The 19538-nt window shown below is 63.5% G+C and overlaps 2 protein-coding genes across 52 annotated transcripts in view; one reads left to right on the top strand and one right to left on the bottom strand.

The window, feature by feature from the left end:
- The window catches only part of PPP2R3B (protein phosphatase 2 regulatory subunit B''beta), a 52862-nt gene extending 37247 nt beyond the window's left edge, over positions 1-15615 (top strand). For both annotated transcript variants that reach the window (XM_070603543.1, XM_070603544.1), the window contains exons 3-13: positions 4331-4434; positions 4549-4651; positions 5451-5525; positions 6865-6951; positions 7474-7630; positions 9667-9715; positions 10140-10229; positions 10431-10606; positions 11912-12030; positions 12112-12218; positions 14786-15615. In XM_070603543.1, coding sequence (XP_070459644.1) covers positions 4331-4434; positions 4549-4651; positions 5451-5525; positions 6865-6951; positions 7474-7630; positions 9667-9715; positions 10140-10229; positions 10431-10606; positions 11912-12030; positions 12112-12218; positions 14786-14936 — 1218 coding nt within the window. In that variant the 3' untranslated portion in view covers positions 14937-15615. The remainder of the gene's footprint in view (positions 1-4330; positions 4435-4548; positions 4652-5450; positions 5526-6864; positions 6952-7473; positions 7631-9666; positions 9716-10139; positions 10230-10430; positions 10607-11911; positions 12031-12111; positions 12219-14785) is intronic.
- LOC103543810 (uncharacterized) overlaps positions 1-19538 on the bottom strand; it is a 56954-nt gene that overhangs the window by 20719 nt on the left and 16697 nt on the right. For 43 of the 50 annotated variants that reach the window (XR_011535750.1, XR_011535748.1, XR_011535747.1 and 40 more), the window contains 6 exons: positions 19101-19178; positions 18680-18857; positions 18461-18566; positions 17772-17859; positions 15914-16885; positions 11957-15500 (listed from right to left, as the gene is read on the bottom strand). Coding sequence is in view for 3 of the 50 variants with exons in the window: in XM_070603559.1 (XP_070459660.1) it covers positions 16766-16885; positions 17772-17859; positions 17952-18017; positions 18461-18566; positions 18680-18857; positions 19266-19379 (672 nt within the window). In the remaining 47 variants the exon portion in view is untranslated. Of the gene's footprint in view, positions 1-7194; positions 15501-15913; positions 16886-17771; positions 17860-17951; positions 18018-18460; positions 18567-18679; positions 18858-19100; positions 19179-19265; positions 19512-19538 lie in introns of those variants that run through there. The other 7 variants (XR_011535718.1, XR_011535714.1, XM_070603559.1 and 4 more) reach the window with 7 other exon arrangements.

Here is a 19538-nt window from a genome sequence, read left to right as displayed (position 1 = left end):
AGCTGTTGTCCTGCAGCTCAGTTCTGACCCTCTGCCTGCAGCCGCTGTCACATCCCTCGGTGATGGCCACGCCCATGCACTGCCCCGTTCATATGCCAGACCCACGTCCAGGTTTCCAGCTCTGCTCTGGCCCCACCTGCTGTAGATTCAGGGGTTCCCTCGCCCCCTCTCGGCTGCGGTCATTTGCTGTAACAGCTCACAGAACTCAGGGACACAGTTACTTTCATGTCCGGTGCATCATATAATAAAGCACACCTTTAAGGGTAGACTTGAGCAGACAGGTGCCAAAGCACGCAGGGCGAGTTCCCGTGCAGCCGCCTCTCTTCCCTCAGAAATGGGGTGTGCCGCCCTGCCGACACGTGGCCACGCTTGCTAACCCGGGAGCTCCCAGACCCCGTTGTTTTAATGGCGGCTTCACTCTGCAGGCAGGACGTCATTTCCCCAGTGACCAGCCACTCCTTCCCCTGAGGAGGGTGTGGGCACAGAGCTCCCACCTTCTAGTCATGACATGGCCTTTCGGGTGACCAGCCCCGTCTGGGAGCCAGGAAGAGTCGCCTCATTAGGACAAGACCCTCCCATCACCCAGGAAATGCCGAGGGGTTTAGGAGCTGGGTGTCAGGAACCAGCGGCAGGAACCAAATATTAGAAGAACGGATGCTCCTGGCACCCCTGTCTGTGAGAGGATTCAAAGCTTCACAAGCTCAGTGTCAGGAACCAGGGGCAGGGGCCACATGCACACAGTTCTTATTCACACACAGAAGAACGTTGATGAACCTCAGGTGCATTTTGCTGCTGGAGGAAGCCAGGCCCCAAAGGCCGCAGGTGGCCTGATTCCATTTACGTGAGCGTCTGGAAGAGCAAAGCCGTGGGGACCGAAGAGAGCACGGGGGCTGAGGGGGCCGGGCACGTGTAGCAGGTGTCCACTGGAGGGGCAGTGACGGCACGGCCCTCCCCTGACTGTGGGGCGGACGCGGGCTCTGGGGCCCGTCTGCACGGTGCAGAGTGCGTCTCCCTGTGTGCCTGTTAGAGAAAACCCCTTATCAAGTACAAGCGTGTTATGTGACGTGTTTTTGCTTCGTAGCGACAGTCTTACAGTATTTAAACAAAGTTCCCTTGTGTCTTTTACGTTTTGGAGTGCGTGTTTCCCATTCACTTCAGAATATGCACAGAGAGTCCCGGGAGGTAATTCAGGTCACCATCGAAGCTTTAGGACTGACCTTCCAGCGGCCTGTGGGACGGGTGGGCTTGGCCCTCCAGGCACATCACAGCTTCCAGGAGCCGTTACTGGAGGGGCGCCCCTACAGGGAGGGGCACCAATGTGCACAAGCCCCTGGGGGTGGACGCCAGAGCCGTCCCCCCCAAGTCCTAATCTAGCGGGTTTTCACCCACCCACGTGCCACCCCCCGGCGTGAGACGCTGGGCATTCCTGGCAGCCAGGTCGGCCCCTCCATCACCAGCCCGTGCTCTGAGCGTCTCCTGGACATTCCCACGTCCGCTCTCCGGCCACTGTGCCTCCGTGAGGTGCATGCACAGCTGCGCGCAGCCAGACTGTTCTTCCCATCGCTGCACCTCAGTCCACTGTCTGGCCTGAGCATCCCCCCAGCAGCCCCTTGTGCCCCCTTCATGCCAGCACCCCACAGCCATGAGTGTTCCAGTTTGTCCCTCCAGCCCGGCGCCCAGACAGCTGGTGTTTCCATCTGGGTCATTGTGAATAAAGGCCCTGCGAACATTCTCGTCGAGTCTGGTGGGCGTCACTGTTGTTTCCTCCTCAGAGGACAGCTCGGGCTGTGGGCGTGCGCAGGGCCCGTTCTCAGTAGGTCCTGTCAGACCATCCTTGCAGGCGCCCCAGTCCCCTCACCTGGCCACGGCCTCCCTGCCAGCGCCCAGGACATGCAGTCCTCCCAGCAGGAGCCCGTCTCACGGGCCTTTCTGTCGGCCCCTCTTTAGGCTTTGCATTGGCGTCTCCCTCCGAGCATCAGCATCTCCCTCGGAGCGTCGGCAGTGGGCGCGTTCCCCACTCCCCGTCCCCGGGGGTCCTTTCCTCTGGAGCGCCCTCGACGGCTGTTGCTGTGCGGTGTTTGCCTTTGGCGTGTCGATCGGCACTTCCTTACGCTCCTGCATGTGAGTCCTGTCAGACGCGGGCGTCGCAGACATCGGTCCCCAGCCACGTCTGTGTTGTCCTCGTCTGGGCGGCGTCTTCCGAGGAACAGTGATGAGCGGTGGAGGGTGCCGCTGCCCGTCTTCTCCTTCGGGGTTGACGGGGTTTTGTGTCCTGCTTGAGGCATTTCTGCTGCTCCCGAATCAGGGAGATCTTCCCTTGCGTTTTCTTCCAGCAGGTTTACTGGTTTCCCATTCGCATTTGGGGCCGGGAGCCATCACGCCTTTGTGGTGCGCGGGGTGAAGCAGGGTGTCCCCTCCGCCTGCCGCCCTCACTGAAGAGGTGCGTTCCCCGCTGAGTGTGCGCAGCCTCTGTGCTGAGTAGCTGACCGAGCGTGGGGTCTGTCCCTCACCTCTGCTCCCTCCCCTTGTGCTCGTGGCTCCCGCCCTCGGACAGTCTGTTCTGATGCGACTGTACGGGACGTCTTCAGAGTCCGTGCGTTGCCACGAGCTTCAAAATCGGCTCATGTTTCCACAGAAACTCACCCTGCTGGATCGTGATCGCGTTGCGTGAATCTGTTTGTCATTGGGGAACAACCGACATTTCAACAACGCGCAGTCCTCCTATCCAGGAACACGGGATGTGCCTCCATCTCGAGGGTCTTAATTTCTCCCAGCAGCGTTGCTCTGGAGAGATCGCACGTGTTTTTCGTGAGATTTATTTACAGGTTGATTTTTTTTTAATGCTTTTGATAGATGGCGCCATTAAAAATTTCAGTTTCTAACAGTTTGTTGGTAGGATATTGAAATACAGTTACTTTCTGCATATTGTGCCTGGATCCAGCAACTTTGCAAAAGTTACTTGTGGAGTCTAGTATTTTCTGATCTTGCAGATTTTCTGCACGCTGTCTCATGTTTGTGAATCACGTCCGTTTTTGCCTCTTCCTTTCCGGCCTCTGTGTCTGTGACTCGTCTCTGCCCTGCTGACCTGGCTGGGTCCCCTGGCTCCCCCGTCTCAGCTCCAGGGTGGGCGGGGGCCTTCACATGTCGCCCTTGCTCTGATGCGAGCTGTGGGGTTTCCGTGACACCTTTCCTTAGAAGAAGGGGTTCCCGTCTGTCCTTAGTGTCCTGTCTGTTGTCTGATGATGACCTTTCATTGTTGGGTTCAATTTGCTAACGTGGATTTTGTGCAGGACTTCAGCATCTGTGTCCATGAGAGACGACCGGCCTGCAGTCGCCCTTGTGTCCTTGACAGGTTTCCGTATCCAGGACGTGCTGGCCTCAGAGCAAGACCTGGGAAACGTCCCTTTTTTATTCTTGCCAGACTTTGTATACGATCAGCAGGATTTCTTCCCTAACGTCCGGAAGAATTCACTGGCAAAGCCTTCTGGGTCTGAATTGGTGGGAAGTTTTAAGTTACGGGTTCACTTTCTGCAAGAAGTGTAGGCGAGAGCGTTAGTCAGGTCTGTTGTCCATTCCCCCTAAGCTGCCGTGTTTATTGGCATAAAGTTATTCCAGTGTCCACTCCCCGTCTTTTCAGTGCTGTGGATGGTGGTGGCCGCTGGCACTGCTAACTTCTGTTTTCTTTCTTTGGTTCTTGAGGAATTTTGCAAAGTGGTAATTAACCGTTGAAAATCTTTTCAAAAAGAACTGACTTTTGGTTTTGTTGATCTTCTCTACTGGCTGTTTGTTTGTTTTTCTTTCACCTCTGCCCTTTATGGTTTTTCTTCCTTCTTTTCCTTTTTTGAGACAGAAGCTTAGATCGATGGTTTCCAGCCGCCTTTCCCGGTACACGTGTTTAAAGTCACTGCTGCCTTCCAAAGTTTGATGTGTAACATTTTCATTACTGTCGTTTGAAGATATTTTCTGATTTATAGTTTATCAATGAGATGACCTCATTCACAAGCTATTGTCACCGTCTTTTGTCTCGCTCGTGGGACGGGAAGCAGGCTGCTTGATTCCCGGGGTTTGGGCCTTGCTGGCTGCTGCAGCTGGGACCGCGCGTGTGCTCCGAGGAGGTGGTGGGGACCCCGGGGAGGGGGTGGGGGCCCCGCTCCGGAACCAGTTTCCGTCGCCGCCAGCGGAGGCATGAGCGCACCTTTGGGTTTGGCAAGAACGCGGCGCCCCCTCACGGTGCCAGCCGGGTTCAGTGGGGCCGTCTTCGCGGTGGGGTCCCTGGGCCGCGTCTGGGGCGGGTCGGGGGGCGAGGCGCTGACCCCTGTGCCCTCCCCAGGCCTGTGGCTGCCCGCTCTACTGGAAGGGGCCGCTCTTCTGCGGGGCCGGCGGTGAGCGCACGGGCGCCGTGTCCGTCCACAAGTTTGTGGCCATGTGGAGAAAGTGAGTCCTGGGGGCCGGGGCGGGGGCGCGGGGGGGCGGACACCAGCGTGGGGCGCCTCCCTCAGCGCGCAACCCCCGCACGCCCGGAGGCCGCTGGACGCCCTTGTGTTGCAGGGTCCTGCAGACCTGCCACGACGCCGCTGCCAGGTTCCTGCACCTGCTCGCCAGCCCCGGCTGCCCCTACCTCGTGCAGGACGACTTCGTGCCCTTCCTGCAGGTACGCCCGCACCGCCGCCCGCACACGGGCCACACAGCGCCACCCGCGCACCCCTCACTCCCTCACAGGCACATCCACACCACACACCCTCGCCCTCACAGGTGTGGCCCTGTGTCTACACTGCACACAGGTTGGGAGTCTGGCTCCCTTCCCTCAGGGTGCTTACTCCTCCCACAAAGCTGGGTCACGGACCACGGCTGCAGTGCAGTGCGCGTGGGGGACAGTGCAGACCTTCCCCTGGCCATGACCTGAGCCCGCGGAGTCATGCAGACGAGGCAGCAGTGCCCCGGGCGTCTCCGTGAAGCACGTCACAGTGTTGAGAACGTTCGGCTCCCTGTGCTGCGCTAGTTCCCTTTAGGACCGTTTAGTGCTGCTTCTGCAGACGGGGCGACTAGAGCGGAGTCAGCTCCGTGTCCCCAGGAATGTTCTGAGCGACTGAAGGACCAGAACCATTTGGGTCAACATGGTTTACAGCTTCATACACTTGTAGTTCTTCGTAAAACCGGGATACTTCACGGGGACTCACATGTCGGTGCTTGTGTACCTGTGTCGAGTGACACTGGATGGTGAGAGGGACCCCGAAGGCTTTGTCCAGACGGTCCTGTGCTCTCTTGGCTCGTGGACCCGATGATTCAGATCATCGTGCATCTGACGGGACTTTGTGCGAGCTGCTGTGCGGCCGGGTGTTGCTGAGCAGCGGCCTCTCGCTGCAGGAGCCCCCGTGGGTTATGACACAGACATGTGTTGCGCTCTGGGGGCGACAGTGGGTCCCAGAGCGGTGTCTTGTCCCCGTGTGCAGGACGTGGTGAACACGCACCCCGGCTTAGCCTTCCTGAAGGAGGCCTCGGAGTTCCACTCCCGCTACATCACCACCGTGAGTACCCAGCCCCCGCTGGCGCCCGGGCCCATCCCCGCTGGGAGCGCGTGGAGACCCAGCTTCCCGGGCGCTGTGGCCCTTCCGGTCCTGTCTTCCTCGCCCGTGCACACGATGTCAGTAGTTGTTGCTCCGTGGGAGGTGGGGCCTCATTCCCAGGCAGGAGGCACCGCGCTGTCTCATGTGTCCACACTCAGACTCCAGCCGAGTCAGGTGCCGGGGAGGGGACATTCCAAAGATGCGTGTGTTGCGTTCACACTCCCCAGGCAGGAACAGTTGGCCTTGGGCCGCTCCCCTGAGGATGTCTTAGCTTCAGGGGAGGAGATGCGCCCCTTCCTGGAAGCAACGCATGCCAGCGCCGGCCCCCCTGGGATCCGTGGATGCTCGGGCCCAGCCCTGCCCCCCACCCCTGCCCATCACAGAACCGCCTGTGGAGCCAGGTCTCCCGCCCACTCTCCTCCCCGGGTCAGCCTCCGCCCCAGCTCCAGACCAAGGGGCACAGCTGGGGCCCCCCACAGTCTGCCCTGTGCACCCGGCTGGGAGCCCTTGTCTGTCCCTAACACACAGAGTGCATGTGTGCGGAGCTGCGGGTGTGCCCGCGTGTGCCACAGCCACCTGTCAGTGCTCCACGTCACCCCACAGGGGTCGTTAGGGAGGAACGACGATGGCAATTGTGTTTCATACCCAGAACATCGAGTGCTGAATGTAAACGAGGCCTCGTGGGGGTGCTCCTCACACACACTGTCCTCACTGCACAGGGGCAGGTGAGGGGACGTCCCAGGTGAGGACAGGTGAGGGGAGGTCCCAGGACGAGGACAGGTGAGGGGCCGTCCCTGAGTGGAGCAGGGCTGAGCCTGGCGCACGGTGGGCCTCCCTGTTCAGGTCACCGTCGCTGTGCAGCCTGAAGTCACTGTCATCCTGCAGTGGTGAGCTCAGTGTGAAAGTGTCAGAGCCAGCTTTTCCTCCAGGCCCCACGGTGGTGTGGACTTCCAGGGGCTCCCGTCCACGGCCCCGCCCGGCTCAGGCATCCAGCTCACGCGCGGGCCCAGCCGAGGGTGCCCGATGCAGACGACTCCCAGTGGGCAGCCGGCAGCCCCTGCCAGTCCTCTGGGGCCCCCTGCCCCAGGACGCTGGATCTCGTCCTGACCCAACCGTCTGACACGTGCACGGCGGGCGCCCTCTGCTGGTGACATGGGGTCCTGCAGCCCAGGGGGGCCGAGTCCCTCCTGAGGTCAGACAGAAGCTCACAAGCAGGACCAGGAGGGGTCACGTGTGGGTCATGTCTGAGGAGCTGCGGCCCCCAGCGTGGTGGCGCTCAGCTGACAGCCCCCCTCCACAGGTCATCCAAAGGATCTTCTACACGGTCAACAGGTCCTGGTCAGGGAGGATCACCTGCGCGGAGCTCCGGAGGAGCACGTTCCTGCAGGTGGGCGGCCCGCCGGGGCAGGAGCTCTTCACTTTCACCCACCCATCCAGTTACCACCCACCCACCCACCCATCACCATCCATCCATCTACCCATTTACCACCTACTCACCCATCTACTCATTTACTCTCCGCCATCCAGCCATCCACCACCCATCCATTTACCATCCACTCACCCATCCACACATCAACCATCTATCCATCCATCCAATATCCATCCAGCCACCCACCCACCCACCCATCCATCCATCTAGGCATCGGGGGGACGCTGACCTGCCCACGTCCAGAGGCCCTGGCTGTGAGGGCGTTTGTGCTCACCGGCTGCTCTGCGTTGCTGCGGGCAGTCAGGCTGAGTTTCAGGCAAAGCCCTGACGTGGGTGCCATGCTTCCAGCCCTCGAGCCAGCCTCAGCCCCCCTCGCAATGGGAGGCTCCTGTAGGGTGTCCCCACCCCCTGTAGGAGGCCCATCTCCTGTGGACACTGCCCTCAGCGTCTTGCAGGGTCTTTTCCGCTTTGTTCTGGCAGAACGTGGCACTCCTGGAAGAGGAAGCCGACATCAACCAGCTGACGGAGTATTTCTCCTACGAACACTTCTACGTCATTTACTGCAAGTTCTGGGAGCTGGACACGGACCACGACCTTCTCATCGACTCGCAGGACCTGGCCCGGCACAACGACCACGGTGAGGACGCGGCCTGTGGGGGCCCACGTGCTGGCACCCTGCCGTCCCCGGTGTCATCGGCCACGGCCGCCGCCCTGGGCCTCGTGGCCTGATCCGTCTCCCCCCTCACCTGCTCCCAGCAAGAGCGGCCTTTCACTGCACAACGACACACACGGTCTATGGGACACACAGCTCCCTGCAGCGTGACACACGTGGGACACTGGGAAATAGGGACACGCGGGACTCCTGGGTCCTGCAGCTGCGCAGGGTCTGGGAGCCCAGTGTCTGAATTCTCCGGCATCTGTTTTGTCTGTGGTCGAAGGAGGCAGGAGGGTCCCCTGGATGCCATCCGCCCTGCTCACTGGTGTCTCTGGGGCTGGCTTTGGGACGGCCTCCATCCTGCCAACACTCGTCCGTGGGCATCTGAGTGGGCATCGGGTCCCTCTCAGTTCCAGTCCTAACTTGACCTCCGTGCTGTAAATTCGGCAGGAGTGGGGTCCAGGGTGGGCTCGTGGTGACCGAGCACTTTCCAGGTTGGCAGTGGCCTCCTGTTGGTCCATCGAGTCCTTCCCTTTCATGTGCCACGTTCAAAACCTAAAAGGGGTTCCTGCATGAGCAGCAGCAGGCAGCGTCCTTATGTCGTGGAAAGGAACAGGCAGAGGAGGTCGGAGCTGACCCTGCGCCATGGAGCCCGCGGAAACGGGTTCCACTGATGTCTCATGTCTTCCCATCACTGGGTTTGAGGGTCTGAGTGTTCTTTGGTGTGGACGTGACTGGGGGCCTCAAACCCCAGACATTCGCTCTTCCTCATCCTGGAGCCCAGAGTCTGAGGTCAAGGGTCGCAGGGCCGCGCTCACTCCGGAGGCTCCAGGGGAGGGTCCCTCCTGCCTCTTCCGGCGTCTGGGGCTCCAGGGTCCCTGGGCTGGTGGCCGCCTCCCTCCCGTCTCTGCCTCCGTCCTCACGGGGCTGCTCCTCTGCGTCTGCGTCTCCTCTTCTGTCTCTGATGAGGACGCTGTCCTTGGATTCAGGGCCGCCTCCTCCAGGAAGCCCTCCTCTCCATCCTTGGATTCAGGGCTGCCTCCTCCAGGAAGCCCTCCTCTCCATCCTGGATTCAGGGCCGCCTCCTCCAGGAAGCCCTCCTCTCCATCCTGGATTCAGGGCCGCCTCCTCCAGGAAGCCCTGCTCTCCATCCTTCCCTTCATCACAGCTGCAAAGACCCTGCTTCCAAATAAGGCCCCATTCGCAGGTTCCCGGGGTCAGGATGTGGACATATGTTTTTGGGAGACACAATTCATCCTATAACCCATGTGGTCATTTCCCATCAGGGGTGACGTCCATTGAGGCAGAAAGAATTGGGGGATGGGGCAGACTTCGTCTCCATTTCCCCGTCTTGGGGGCATTAGTGCTTGTTTGGTACAAAGTGAACTGTGTCCTCCAAACTCACATGTTGGGGTCCTGACCCCAGGACCTCAGGATGGGGCTGTGTGTGGAGACGGGTCTTTAAGGAGGGGATGGAGGTGAAATGAGGTCATGAGGGCGGGTCCTGAGGCAACAGCACTGGGATCCTGATGAGAAGAGATGAGACACGCACAGAGGGACGACCCCGTGAGGACACGGGAGAAGACGCTTCCACACGCCAAGGAGGGAGGCCTCAGGAGGGACCAGCCCTGCCCACACCTGGATTTTGGACGTCCCGCCTCCAGAACAGTTTGACCCCTCTGGGGTCCTTTGTTACGGCCGCTCGAGCAAAGTCATACCGTGCTTTTCACTTTCACTTCTTAGTCAAGTTTTAGTTGAAAAGCACTTGTCTTTCATCACGATCAGGGGAGAGGGAATAGACGTGTTCTGCTCTTTCCCGTCCCCCCGTCCTGGAGCCCTGGGTAGCTTTTCCCTCCTGTGGCCTTGACTTGGGCTCAGGCCACCAAGACTGGAACGCACTACCCTGTGCCCGGGGCGGGGCCCGTGCGGGAGATCGGCCCCGAGGCTCCCGTGCCTGCCCGGCTCGAGGAGGGTGGCGCCCGCTGTGGGGTGGCTGACGCCCGGCTCTCCCTTTGCAGCCATATCCACCAAGATGATCGAGAGGATCTTCTCAGGAGCCGTGACGAGGTACGTCACGTCCGTCCCTGCTCGGTTTGTCTTCTGCTGACTTGGGCCACTTTTCCGAGTGCGAGTCCGGTTCTCCCTCATTCGCTCTCATCCGAGCTCGTCCTGTCCTGAAAAATGCCATTGTCACCTGAGGGCACACGTAAGGGGGCACAGGCCTGTCAGTGGTCCGTGTCGGGTCCTGGAGTCGGGGCGTCTGAGGCCGTGAGGCAGTGACCAAGGACGTAGCAGCCGCCCCGGCCCCTCCTGGGTCCCAGGGGGCGTCCTCGGCCGTCACGTGATCACGGAGGCCCCTCCCGGCGAGGAACTGAGGCTAGGGCTGGGCCAAGCGCAGGGCTCGGCTCACCAGTGGGGGGTGGACAGGGACATCCCGCTCCTGCTGCTGCCCCCTGACACAGCCTTTGTCTCTCAATCGGCCCGGACCCAGGGGCAGAAAGGTACAGAAGGAGGGGAAGCTCAGCTACGCCGACTTTGTCTGGTTTCTGATCTCTGAGGAAGACAAGAAAACCCCGACCAGGTGGGTGCTGGGCAGCGGTGCTGTGCTCCGCCTCGGGGAGCGCTCGGCAGCCACTCGTCCTCCCTGAGCGAGGGCACCTCCTACGGTCCATGTGGGCGAGCTCAGTCCCGGGCAGGGTCCGCGCCGGGCAAGGTCGTCCCGCTGGGGTCTGTCCCAGGCGGCCAGGCTGACCGAGGCCCCCCTGCCCCACGGCGACCGCAGCATCGAGTACTGGTTCCGCTGCATGGACCTGGATGGGGACGGGGCGCTGTCCATGTTCGAGCTGGAGTACTTCTACGAGGAGCAGTGCCGCAGGCTGGACAGCATGGCCATCGAGGCCCTGCCCTTCGAGGACTGCCTCTGCCAGATGCTGGACCTGGTGAAGCCCCAGAGCGAAGGTAAAGCCCGTGAGGGGGGGACGCCCGCTGCGAGGGATGGACAGCCCAGTGTGAGGGGGATGTCCCCCGTGAGAGGGGGCGCCCCAGTGTGAAATGGGACAACTGTGAGATGTGACGTCCCTGTGTGAGGGGGACGCCCCGTGTGAGATGAGACGACTCCTGTGAGAAGTGGCATCCTGTGTGAGGTGGCATCCCAGTGTGAGGGGACGCCCCGTGTGAAATGAAACAACTGTGAGAAGTGACGTCCCCGTGTGAGATGAGACAACTGACAGACATGACGTCCCCGTGTGAGAGGCTGCCCCAGTGTGAGATGTGACAGCCCTTATGGGACGCGATGTCTCTGCGTGAGGTGCCGCTCACTTGGAATGGCCATCCCCACGGTGAGTTGGGGACAAGGGTGAGCAGGGCCTTGGGGACAGCCGGTACCGACCACGTGCCACTGGAGACAGTGTCCAGGGCAGGGCGGGTGTGTCCTCCTGTGTGACATCAGCACCCTCGTCCAGTCGCCGGTCGCTAAGTGTGGACAGAATGCCGGGCGTGTCTGGCCTCTCCCCTCATCCCCCTCAGTTTTTGAGGACCCCCTCAGCCCTCACCTGTGAGAGGGGCCCTGTTCTGTGGGGTGAGCGTCCGTATCCCCCAGGGTCAGGAAGGTGAGTGTCCCCACGCCCACGTCCCTCTGCCCGTGCTCTGTGACTTGTCACTTTGGGGAGACCTAGCCCAGCACCCGTGCTGTGGGGCGGTGCCGAGGGTCACCTGCCCCTTCTGTCCCCTGGTCCCCAGCCAGCTCGAGCCCCGGGCCTGTGCCCTCCCTGCTCCCGGGGCCGGGACCCCTGGGGGCGTGTGTGGTCCACCGGGGAGCCAGGGGACCCAGCAGAGCCCCCCAACCCTCCTCACCTGAGAAGGCTGCGTCTAAGGGGAGGCCCACAGTGGGACCCAGGACAGCTTCCGAGGTCACAGGGACGCCTCACCTACGGCTGTGTTTCCAGGGCTTGGGGTCCTGGCTCAGGGATTGTGACTGAGAATCGTCCTGGGGCCGCGGCGGCTCAGTGACGGGTGCGCGGCGCCCCCTGGCGGCCAGAGTTTCCAGCCTTGCTTGTGCTCTGCAGCCACCGCGCCCCCCAATCCCGTCCAGGCCTCCACCCACGCCCGGCCCCCCCCTCCTCTGTCCGCTGCTCACAGGCGTCAAGCTGTGTCAGGAAACGTGGTGTCGCGCTGTGTTTCAAGGTGTTTTCACGCGCACACACACAGGCCTGCGACGGCACGCCCAGGAGTGATTCCCTGTTCAAACGCTTCGTCTCCCCGCAGGGAAAATCACCCTCCACGACCTCAAGAAGTGCAAGCTCGCCAACGTCTTCTTCGACACGTTCTTCAACATCGAGAAGTACCTCGACCACGAGCAGAAAGAGCAGGTCTCCCTGCTCCGGGTGAGCGGGGCGGGCAGCACGGGGGCGGGAGGGCCGGCCTCCAGCCGCGTCCTCGCCGAGTGACACGCGCGTGTCCTCCAGGAGAGCGAGAGCGAAGGCCCCGAGCTCTCAGACTGGGAGAAGTACGCTGCCGAGGAGTACGACATCCTGGTGGCCGAGGAGGCCGCGGGGGAGCCGTGGGAGGACGGGTGAGTGTGGGGACGCGGGGCCCAGGGATGGCCGGTGGGCAGCGGGCGCCTCCTTCCTGTGTCCAGTGGACTCAAAGCCCCTCGGAAAGGGCCCAGGCCACAGACAGCTGGCCCGCTTCCCGGGGGCGCCTGTGACACTCGGGTGACGAGTGTGTGGGATGCGAGAAAGGGCCGCGAAGACGGTGCTGGGCGTCCTGAGCGCACGAGGCGACTCTCAGGCTCTTAGAGGAACCTCACGTCCGCCCGAAGCCGCAGCCCGAGCCTTCGCATCTGCGCCGGGTGGACACGCGGCGGCCCGTGGCCTGTTACCCGCACACGCGGCCCCACAGGAGGCCTGGAGGCCCACCGGGCTTCCCTCGGGGTCGTGGGCCATGGAGCGCAGCGTGCAGGGCCTCAGTCCTGAGTCCAGGCCCCGGGGCGGCAGCGCAGCCGGGCCTGGTTTGTGTTCTGCTGCTGCTGCGTCTGCACCTTCCCCGAGCGCCGGCCTGCAGGGCCCGAGCAGGTGGTGCCAGGACGGGGTGCGGGGGTCCCCAGGGCTGGCGGCCCAGAGCCGGCCGTCTCCTCGACCCCCTGTGCAGACCCTGCACCCCCACGGGCCCAGGCCCCTCTGCTCCCACGCACTCTGGCCCGACCCTCGGTCTCCACCGGGAGCCCGGGCAGTTTTCCTCCTGAGTCGCTCCCTGTCCCCAGCACCGCGGAGGGCCTGGCGGTGTCCCGGACGGCGGGGCGGGGACCCAGCAAGGGGCTCGGGGGGCCACAGACACCAGAGGGCCAGGATCCTGGACGTTGGGAACGGGGCCCGAGGGCCCTCATGGAGTCACTCCCCCTGGGGACGTGGTTGTGGACTGGTTTCCGCGTGTCAGGCCGACGACGGGGCAGACCGGCATCTGGCGCATTTCCGTCTCCCCCCGCGGCTGGCGTGGGCCCGACAGGCGGGCAGGGTCAGGCTCTGCCCTGAGGGGCTCAACCAGACGCACACGCGTGTTCCCATCGCCCACGCCCCCTCAGGCCTGCTGGGTGCCAGGGTCAGGCGTGTTCCCACGTGTGCTTGGAGCCACCACCCGCCTCAGGGGGCGGCGTCCCAGGGGTGACAGCCGCGCTGCTGGCTCGGGGGTCCTCAGACCCCACGCCCCGCCCAGGGGGTTTCAACACGGGCAGGAGGGTGAGCACGTCCTTCACGCTGAGTGACCCCCGGCCCGTGGCCCCCGTGCTGGTCCAGTTTCCCCTTTTCCAGACCCGGGAGGCCGCCTCCTCTCGGCCTGGCCTTCACCCGGCATTTCAGACCCACGCGTGTCGCTGGGCCGTCAGCAGTCTGTTTCACGAGTGCTGAGCGCTGTTCACGGTTCAGGTGACCGCGCTGTCCTGAGCCACCGGGCGATGGCCGTCTGGGTGGTTCCCATCGCGTCCAGTTCTAGGAAAATGAGCGCAAAGCCACCGTACAACGCTCTCCCGCGGGCCTCCCCGTGTGTGTGTCAGTTTTCATTCTCTTGGCTCGATACGTGGTCGTGGGAGGTTCCGGGTCGCGGGGCGGATGCACGTTGACCTGGACGGGAAGCCGTCCCGCTGCGTCCACACCCGCGATGGGCAGGGTCCCCCGTCCCACGTCCTCGCCCAGGCCGGGGCGGTTGGCGCGTCTTGTTGGTGTCGCAACATGGTTTGAATTGTTCACGTCCTCGTGGGCCCTCCCTCCACGCCTTTGTTGATGAAGTCCTGTATGCCTTGCTCCTCCGTTTGGGATTATTGTCTCATTATCGAGTCTTCAGGGTTCTTTACGGCTTCTGGATACAGCTCCTTTCTCAGGTACGTGGTTTGTCCCAGTTCTTGGCGTCTGCTCATTCTGCGGACCTGGTGTCTCAGGAGACGTCTGTGCGCTGCAGCCTCAGGGGGGTCGAGTCCCGGAGCGCGAGGCCTCCAGCTCCAGCTTCGTCTGGTGCAGGGTTTCCGGTCACTCGAGTCTGCCCGCCTTCCTGTGCGCTGTCGGGTCAGCCTGTGGCGTCGCACGGACGGTCCCGCGGGGACGTTGATGGACGGCGCTGGGTCTCTGGACGGTGACAGTCGACACCGTGACCCCCGTCCGTCTGTCCCCTGGTCTGTGTTGCTTGTCGCTCTTCCTGCAACGTCAGGACGATGCTGGACGGACGTGAGGGCAGCGTCCTCGCCTCGTCCCCGGGGCGAGGTCCTCCTTCCCCAGGAAGCGTGACGTGGGCTGTGGGGTGTGGGGAGCGCGTCCCTGGTCAGCGGGAGGAAGCTCCCGTCCCCTCAGGTTGCTGAGGCTCCGCGTTGCGTCAGACGCTGCCGCTCCAAGGCCGTCTCTGCCGTGGCCTGGGGATCGGGCGCCGTGAGACACCCTCGGTGGTCGAGCCAGCCTGGCCTTCCCGAGACAAACCCGCGTGGTCCCGATACGCTCCCCGCCCGTATGTTCCTGGCCTCCGTCTGCAAAGGCTACTTGTGGTGTCTGGTGACACGAGTCTTGTTTTGGGTTTGAGGTGACGCCGGCCTCGGAGAACGGTGGGCCCTGGGCCGCCGCGCCCGGCCCCTCGCGTGTCCTCACGGAGCCCTCCTTGCAGGTACGAAGCCGAGCTCAGCCCCGTGGACCAGAAGCTGTGCGCCCTGCGGTCTCCACTGGCCCAGAGGCCCTTCTTCGAGGCGCCGTCCGCGCTGGGCGCCGTCGAGCTGTACGAGTACGAGTGTGGGGACGCCCACCTGCAGCCCTCGTGACCCGCGCCCCCCGGGCACCGTCCGTGGCGGCCTGCTGCACGCAGCGGCTTTCGTGTGGAGAGACAACAGGGCCGTTTGGCTGCTGAGCCGTCTTCCACAGGTGAAGTGCGTTTGTACGGAACGGCGAATCCTTATTTATTCGACACGGAAGCTGCTCAGACACGGACCCTGGAGCGCGTGGCCCCACCCGTCCAGGAGGACGCACCGCCCAGGACCCCCTGGCCGGGCCCGGCGGGGACAAGCGCTCTCGGGCCTCCGTGGGAATCGGACGGCCCCTCTCCAGCTCCAGAGACCCAGCATTTGACACGTACCGCGGGCCTGGCCAGTGGTGCATCCCGCAGGGGAACCCGTTTCCGCTCCCAAAGGACCTGCCTCAGGGCCGCGTGGCCCGCGTGGACTTCCGGGCGCCGGGCGGCCGTGCGCGGTTCTTCTCCAGGAGCCAGCGCGTTCCAGGAGCCCGGCGCCGCGGCAGCCCCGGAACCTTCCATCCACACGAGCGGCCCAGCACAGCCCTCCCCGCGGGGTGCGGGAGGGAGCGCCCACTCGGGTTTGTTGATCGTTTTCCTGTTGTAAATGTACAAAATGTGTAAAGTTAACTCTTATTTGCAGTGCAGAGCGGTTTAAAAATGTTTTATGAGGTCACGTTTGTATTTTGAAATAAAGAATTTAAAGATTTTCAGCCACAGCCTCAGCTCGCCCAGCCCGCGACACCACGTTCACAGGGCACGGTGACGCCACTGGGGACAGACGGCAGCACCACCAAGGGAGACACGGCTACACTACCAGGTAGGGACAACCCGCGGGCTCAGGTGTGGGTCAGGGGCCTGAGAACTCCCAGCAGCCTGACCCTCCTCTGACCTCCTGGTGACCCCGACCCCACCCCAGGGGTGGTTCCTCCCTAGTCGGCCCCCAGAGTCCTGGGAAAGGACACGACCCCACAGCATAGACACTCCGCCCGAGGCCGCAACCCGGCCCACCGTGTGCAGAGAGACCCCGTGGAACTCAGCCTCGTGTGGGGGGCAGGGCTGTTCCGGGGCCGCGACCTTGAGCCCCCAGCCACGGCCACGCAGGGACGTGCAGACCGGTTCTCATGGGTCCGTGCTCGTCTGCACACAACAGAGAGGGGAATCCGCCCCTGCAGACAGAAAAAGAGACACCCCCCCCACACACCCCCGCCACCCCGACGTCCGGTCTCCCCATCTGCTCTCAGGTTGGCCTCAAGGGGTTGTCCCCTCTGGCGTTCGGGTGGGCGCTGGCCGTGGTTTGGCACCAACATGAGATCCAGAGGGCGCGAGCGGCCCCACCCCAGGTGTCCGTGGGCAGGGCTGCCAACGAGTGGGCCTCCAGGGACAACCCCACGGGCCTCCTCCCCTGGGCTGCAGCCTCGGCCCCTCCCACCACCACCCCAGTCAGGCGCAGCCCGTCTAAAGCGTCCAGGCGCTGACCAGGCCGCGGGCGAGTCCCTCCTGCCCCCCCAGCTGGGCCCACGGCGCTGGACACGACACAACGCTCGGCAACAGGGCCCTGGGCCGTGAGAGGAGGAGCCGGTGGCCCACACGGAGCAGGACCATGCGGGGTGAGGGAGGTGGCACCACACTCTGCAGAGAGGAGCAGAGTGGTTCCGGAACCTTCCTCCCAGCTGAGCCGAGGGCAGCGGGCAGCCGGAGCCCCGCGAGGAAGCCGTGGGCAGGCAGGCATCTGGGCAGGTGGGCACCCCGAGGGTCGACGGTCCTGTGGCCCTGCCCTGTGCACGGGGTGCTGGCTCCACAGGAGCAGACGGCAGGGTCACCGTCATGCACCTCACAGCCCGGAGGCCCCGAGGACCCAGGTCACCCGCACTCAGAGGCCGCGGCCCAGGACCACCAGCCGTGGACACAGAACGTGGCCACGAAGGAGGAACTCAACTTGAGTCCCACCCGGGGCGTGAGTCGTCTGCAGTCAGACACCCCCTGGGGACAGAAGGGACAGCGCTCAGGACCCAGTGGATGGGCGCAGGGACAGACGGACACACGGGACGGCCTGGCACCCTCCAGGGCGCTTCCCAGTCAATTCAGGAGGGACCTGGGAATTCTCGGGGAGCAGCAAATGTCGAGGAGCCAGACGGGGGCCCACACCTGCCACGGCCTCTGGGGGCTTGAGGACACAGGTGCGAAGGGCCGGGGGCAACACTGACCCCGCGGGACCTTCCACACGCCTGACCCCAAGTCCCTGGGTCGGTGTGCTGACCACCCAGGTGTCCGCACGGGGGTGTCCTTCCAGGAGTGTCTGCACCTCCCCAAGGGCCACCCCAGACCCACAGCTCTCACCCAGGCCCAGCCGGCAGCCCCAGCCCAGCCCAGGCATGGCGGGGGACGGGGTCAGCCAGGCAGAGCCAGGAGAGCCAGCGAGGACCCCAGGGCCCCCCGAAAACCAGTGTCCTGAGCCACAGAGGCGCGGCACGGGAACCACACCCCACCAGCCTTGGGCAGCTGAGGACCCCGCACGAGCCTGGGCCCCCAGACAGTCAGGCCAGTCCCCAGGTGATCGTCACATGGCAGGCACCTGGGTGTTCTGCCCACAGAGGGAGCCCCGGGTCACTCCCACCAGGACCCGAATCCGTTTGACTGAATGTGCAAAGGACTCTGCTCCCGCCCCCCACCCTGGGCACAGAGGCCGCCATGTCACTGGGAGGCCCCCTCAGATGAGGTCTCCCGCTTCTCCCTGACCTGCGGCCTGGGGGCAGGGGCAGGAGAAGGCAGCCCCCATGTGGCGCCCGGTCTGCGCCCAGTCAGCATCCTCTCCAGCCCCGTCAATGCCCCATGTGGCCACCACCCAGAGGCCCCGCCCGGGACGTACCCCCTGGGTAGAGACACGCACATCAATGTCTTCATTAGAAGAGTTCTCGGAGTCCTCGAAGGACAGGACGTTGACATCAGAGGTGTCCCTGCAGGTGACAGAGGGTGGCGGGTCAGTCCTCCACTCTCGGCTGCCAGCAACCCAGCGGCAGGACACGCCCCCAGCAGCCTCCTCTCAAACCTCGATCCCTGTTGAGAGACTGAGGCAGGAGACCAGGTGGGAGCAGGAGCCCTGGAGGCGACAAGCCTGGACAGTCGTGGAAAAACAAAAGAAAAGATGGAGTCTGATAGAGGAGGACACAGAGAGGGACAGAGAAAGAGACAAAGGAGGCAGAGCCCCCAGGGTGTGGACACCCAGTGGCATCTGACACTCCGCCCTGTCCCCTCTGTTGAGCCTCAGGCAGTCAGGGGAGGTGGGAAGTGCCCCTTGCTGCCCCCTCGAGCACATTCCGCCAGGACAGCACTGTCCCTGCACGTCCTCCCCTGTCCCAGACCCAGGCAGGACCCGGTCTGACCAGCGTCCCCGAACAGCTAGCCCGACTTTGGGACTGCGGCCACCCCAAAGCTCCACTCCTTGAGAAATGCTTGGAAAAACCCTCGAGGCTGATGATGCAGAGACAGGCCGGCAGGTTCTGGACAAGCTGTCCCCAAGCACAGACCCTGCACCCGACACACAGGAGATGGCCGCACCTCTTGGCCTTGCAGCCCCTGGACGGGTTCCTTGGGTCTCTGTCGGCTGCAGTGGAGCTGGCCAGGGTGTCTGGTGTCCAGGGGGAGCACCTTCCCACAGGCAGCTCTGCAGAGCCAGGAGCAGTCAGCCGTGAGGCCACACTGGGGCCCCTCCCCGACCTTGAGGATGAACCTCCCCCTTGATCCCAGGACACTTCCCACCCTGGGGACACCCCCCACCTCGAGGATGCTTGCTGTCTTTGCATCTGGCGTCAAACGGATTGGCAGCGGGTTCCTCCTCCCCCAGGGCCACGTCGTTCGTCCTCATGAGGGCCCTGAGGTAGATGAGCAGGGGTTCACGTTCCCTTCCCAGAAGGCTGGCATGTCCTCGGAGATGGAGTCCTGGAAGTGGGCGAGTCTGTGGGTGAGAGGGGATACCAGACGTAAGAAGGAGGGGGTGGACCTGGGGATACGGGTGGGGAGGGGATGGACCTGGGGACACGGGTGGGGAGGGGACAGACTAGGGACGTGTGCAAGGAGGGGACAGACCTGAGACCCAGGCAGGAACCAGAGACCCCCAGGAGCCCACCCAGGGTCCCCCCATCCGTCCCCTGGTCAGACATGAGCGACAGAGACATGGGCAGCGAGAACATGCACGTACGAGAAAGTGACAGGAAGTAGGGGCGGTGGCAGCCCAGGGAGGACCGGGCAGAGAGGTCACCGGCGGGGTCAGATTGGGCTGAGAGAGAGAAGAGGGAGCCATCTTGGGTGAGGAATGCAGGGCCCTACAGGCCGGTTCTACAGCCCAGAGACCACCCCCACATACCCTCAGCCCCAAGCAACAGGCTGGACGTGCATCCCCTCCAGGACGAGGCCCGTGTGCAACATGGCCCTCCGACCCCACCTGACCCCTCTGCCAGGGCTGCGCGTCCAGGTGCATCCAGCCCACCAGGCCTTGGGGGGTACGAGGAAGGCCGAGCACGGGGACGGCATACACACCAGGACGTGTCCCTCAGCCTGGACGCCCCCCCACAGTGACTGCTCAGGGACGTGGAGCCTCTCCCCGAAACCTGTGTCCCCCATCCTCCCCCAGCCCCCT

The sequence above is a fragment of the Equus przewalskii genome, chromosome X, assembly GCF_037783145.1.
Source record: "Equus przewalskii isolate Varuska chromosome X, EquPr2, whole genome shotgun sequence".
Taxonomy (NCBI): Eukaryota; Metazoa; Chordata; class Mammalia; order Perissodactyla; family Equidae; genus Equus; species Equus przewalskii.
Note: the sequence above shows the minus strand (reverse complement) of the source record. Positions and strands in the feature narration are given on the sequence as shown.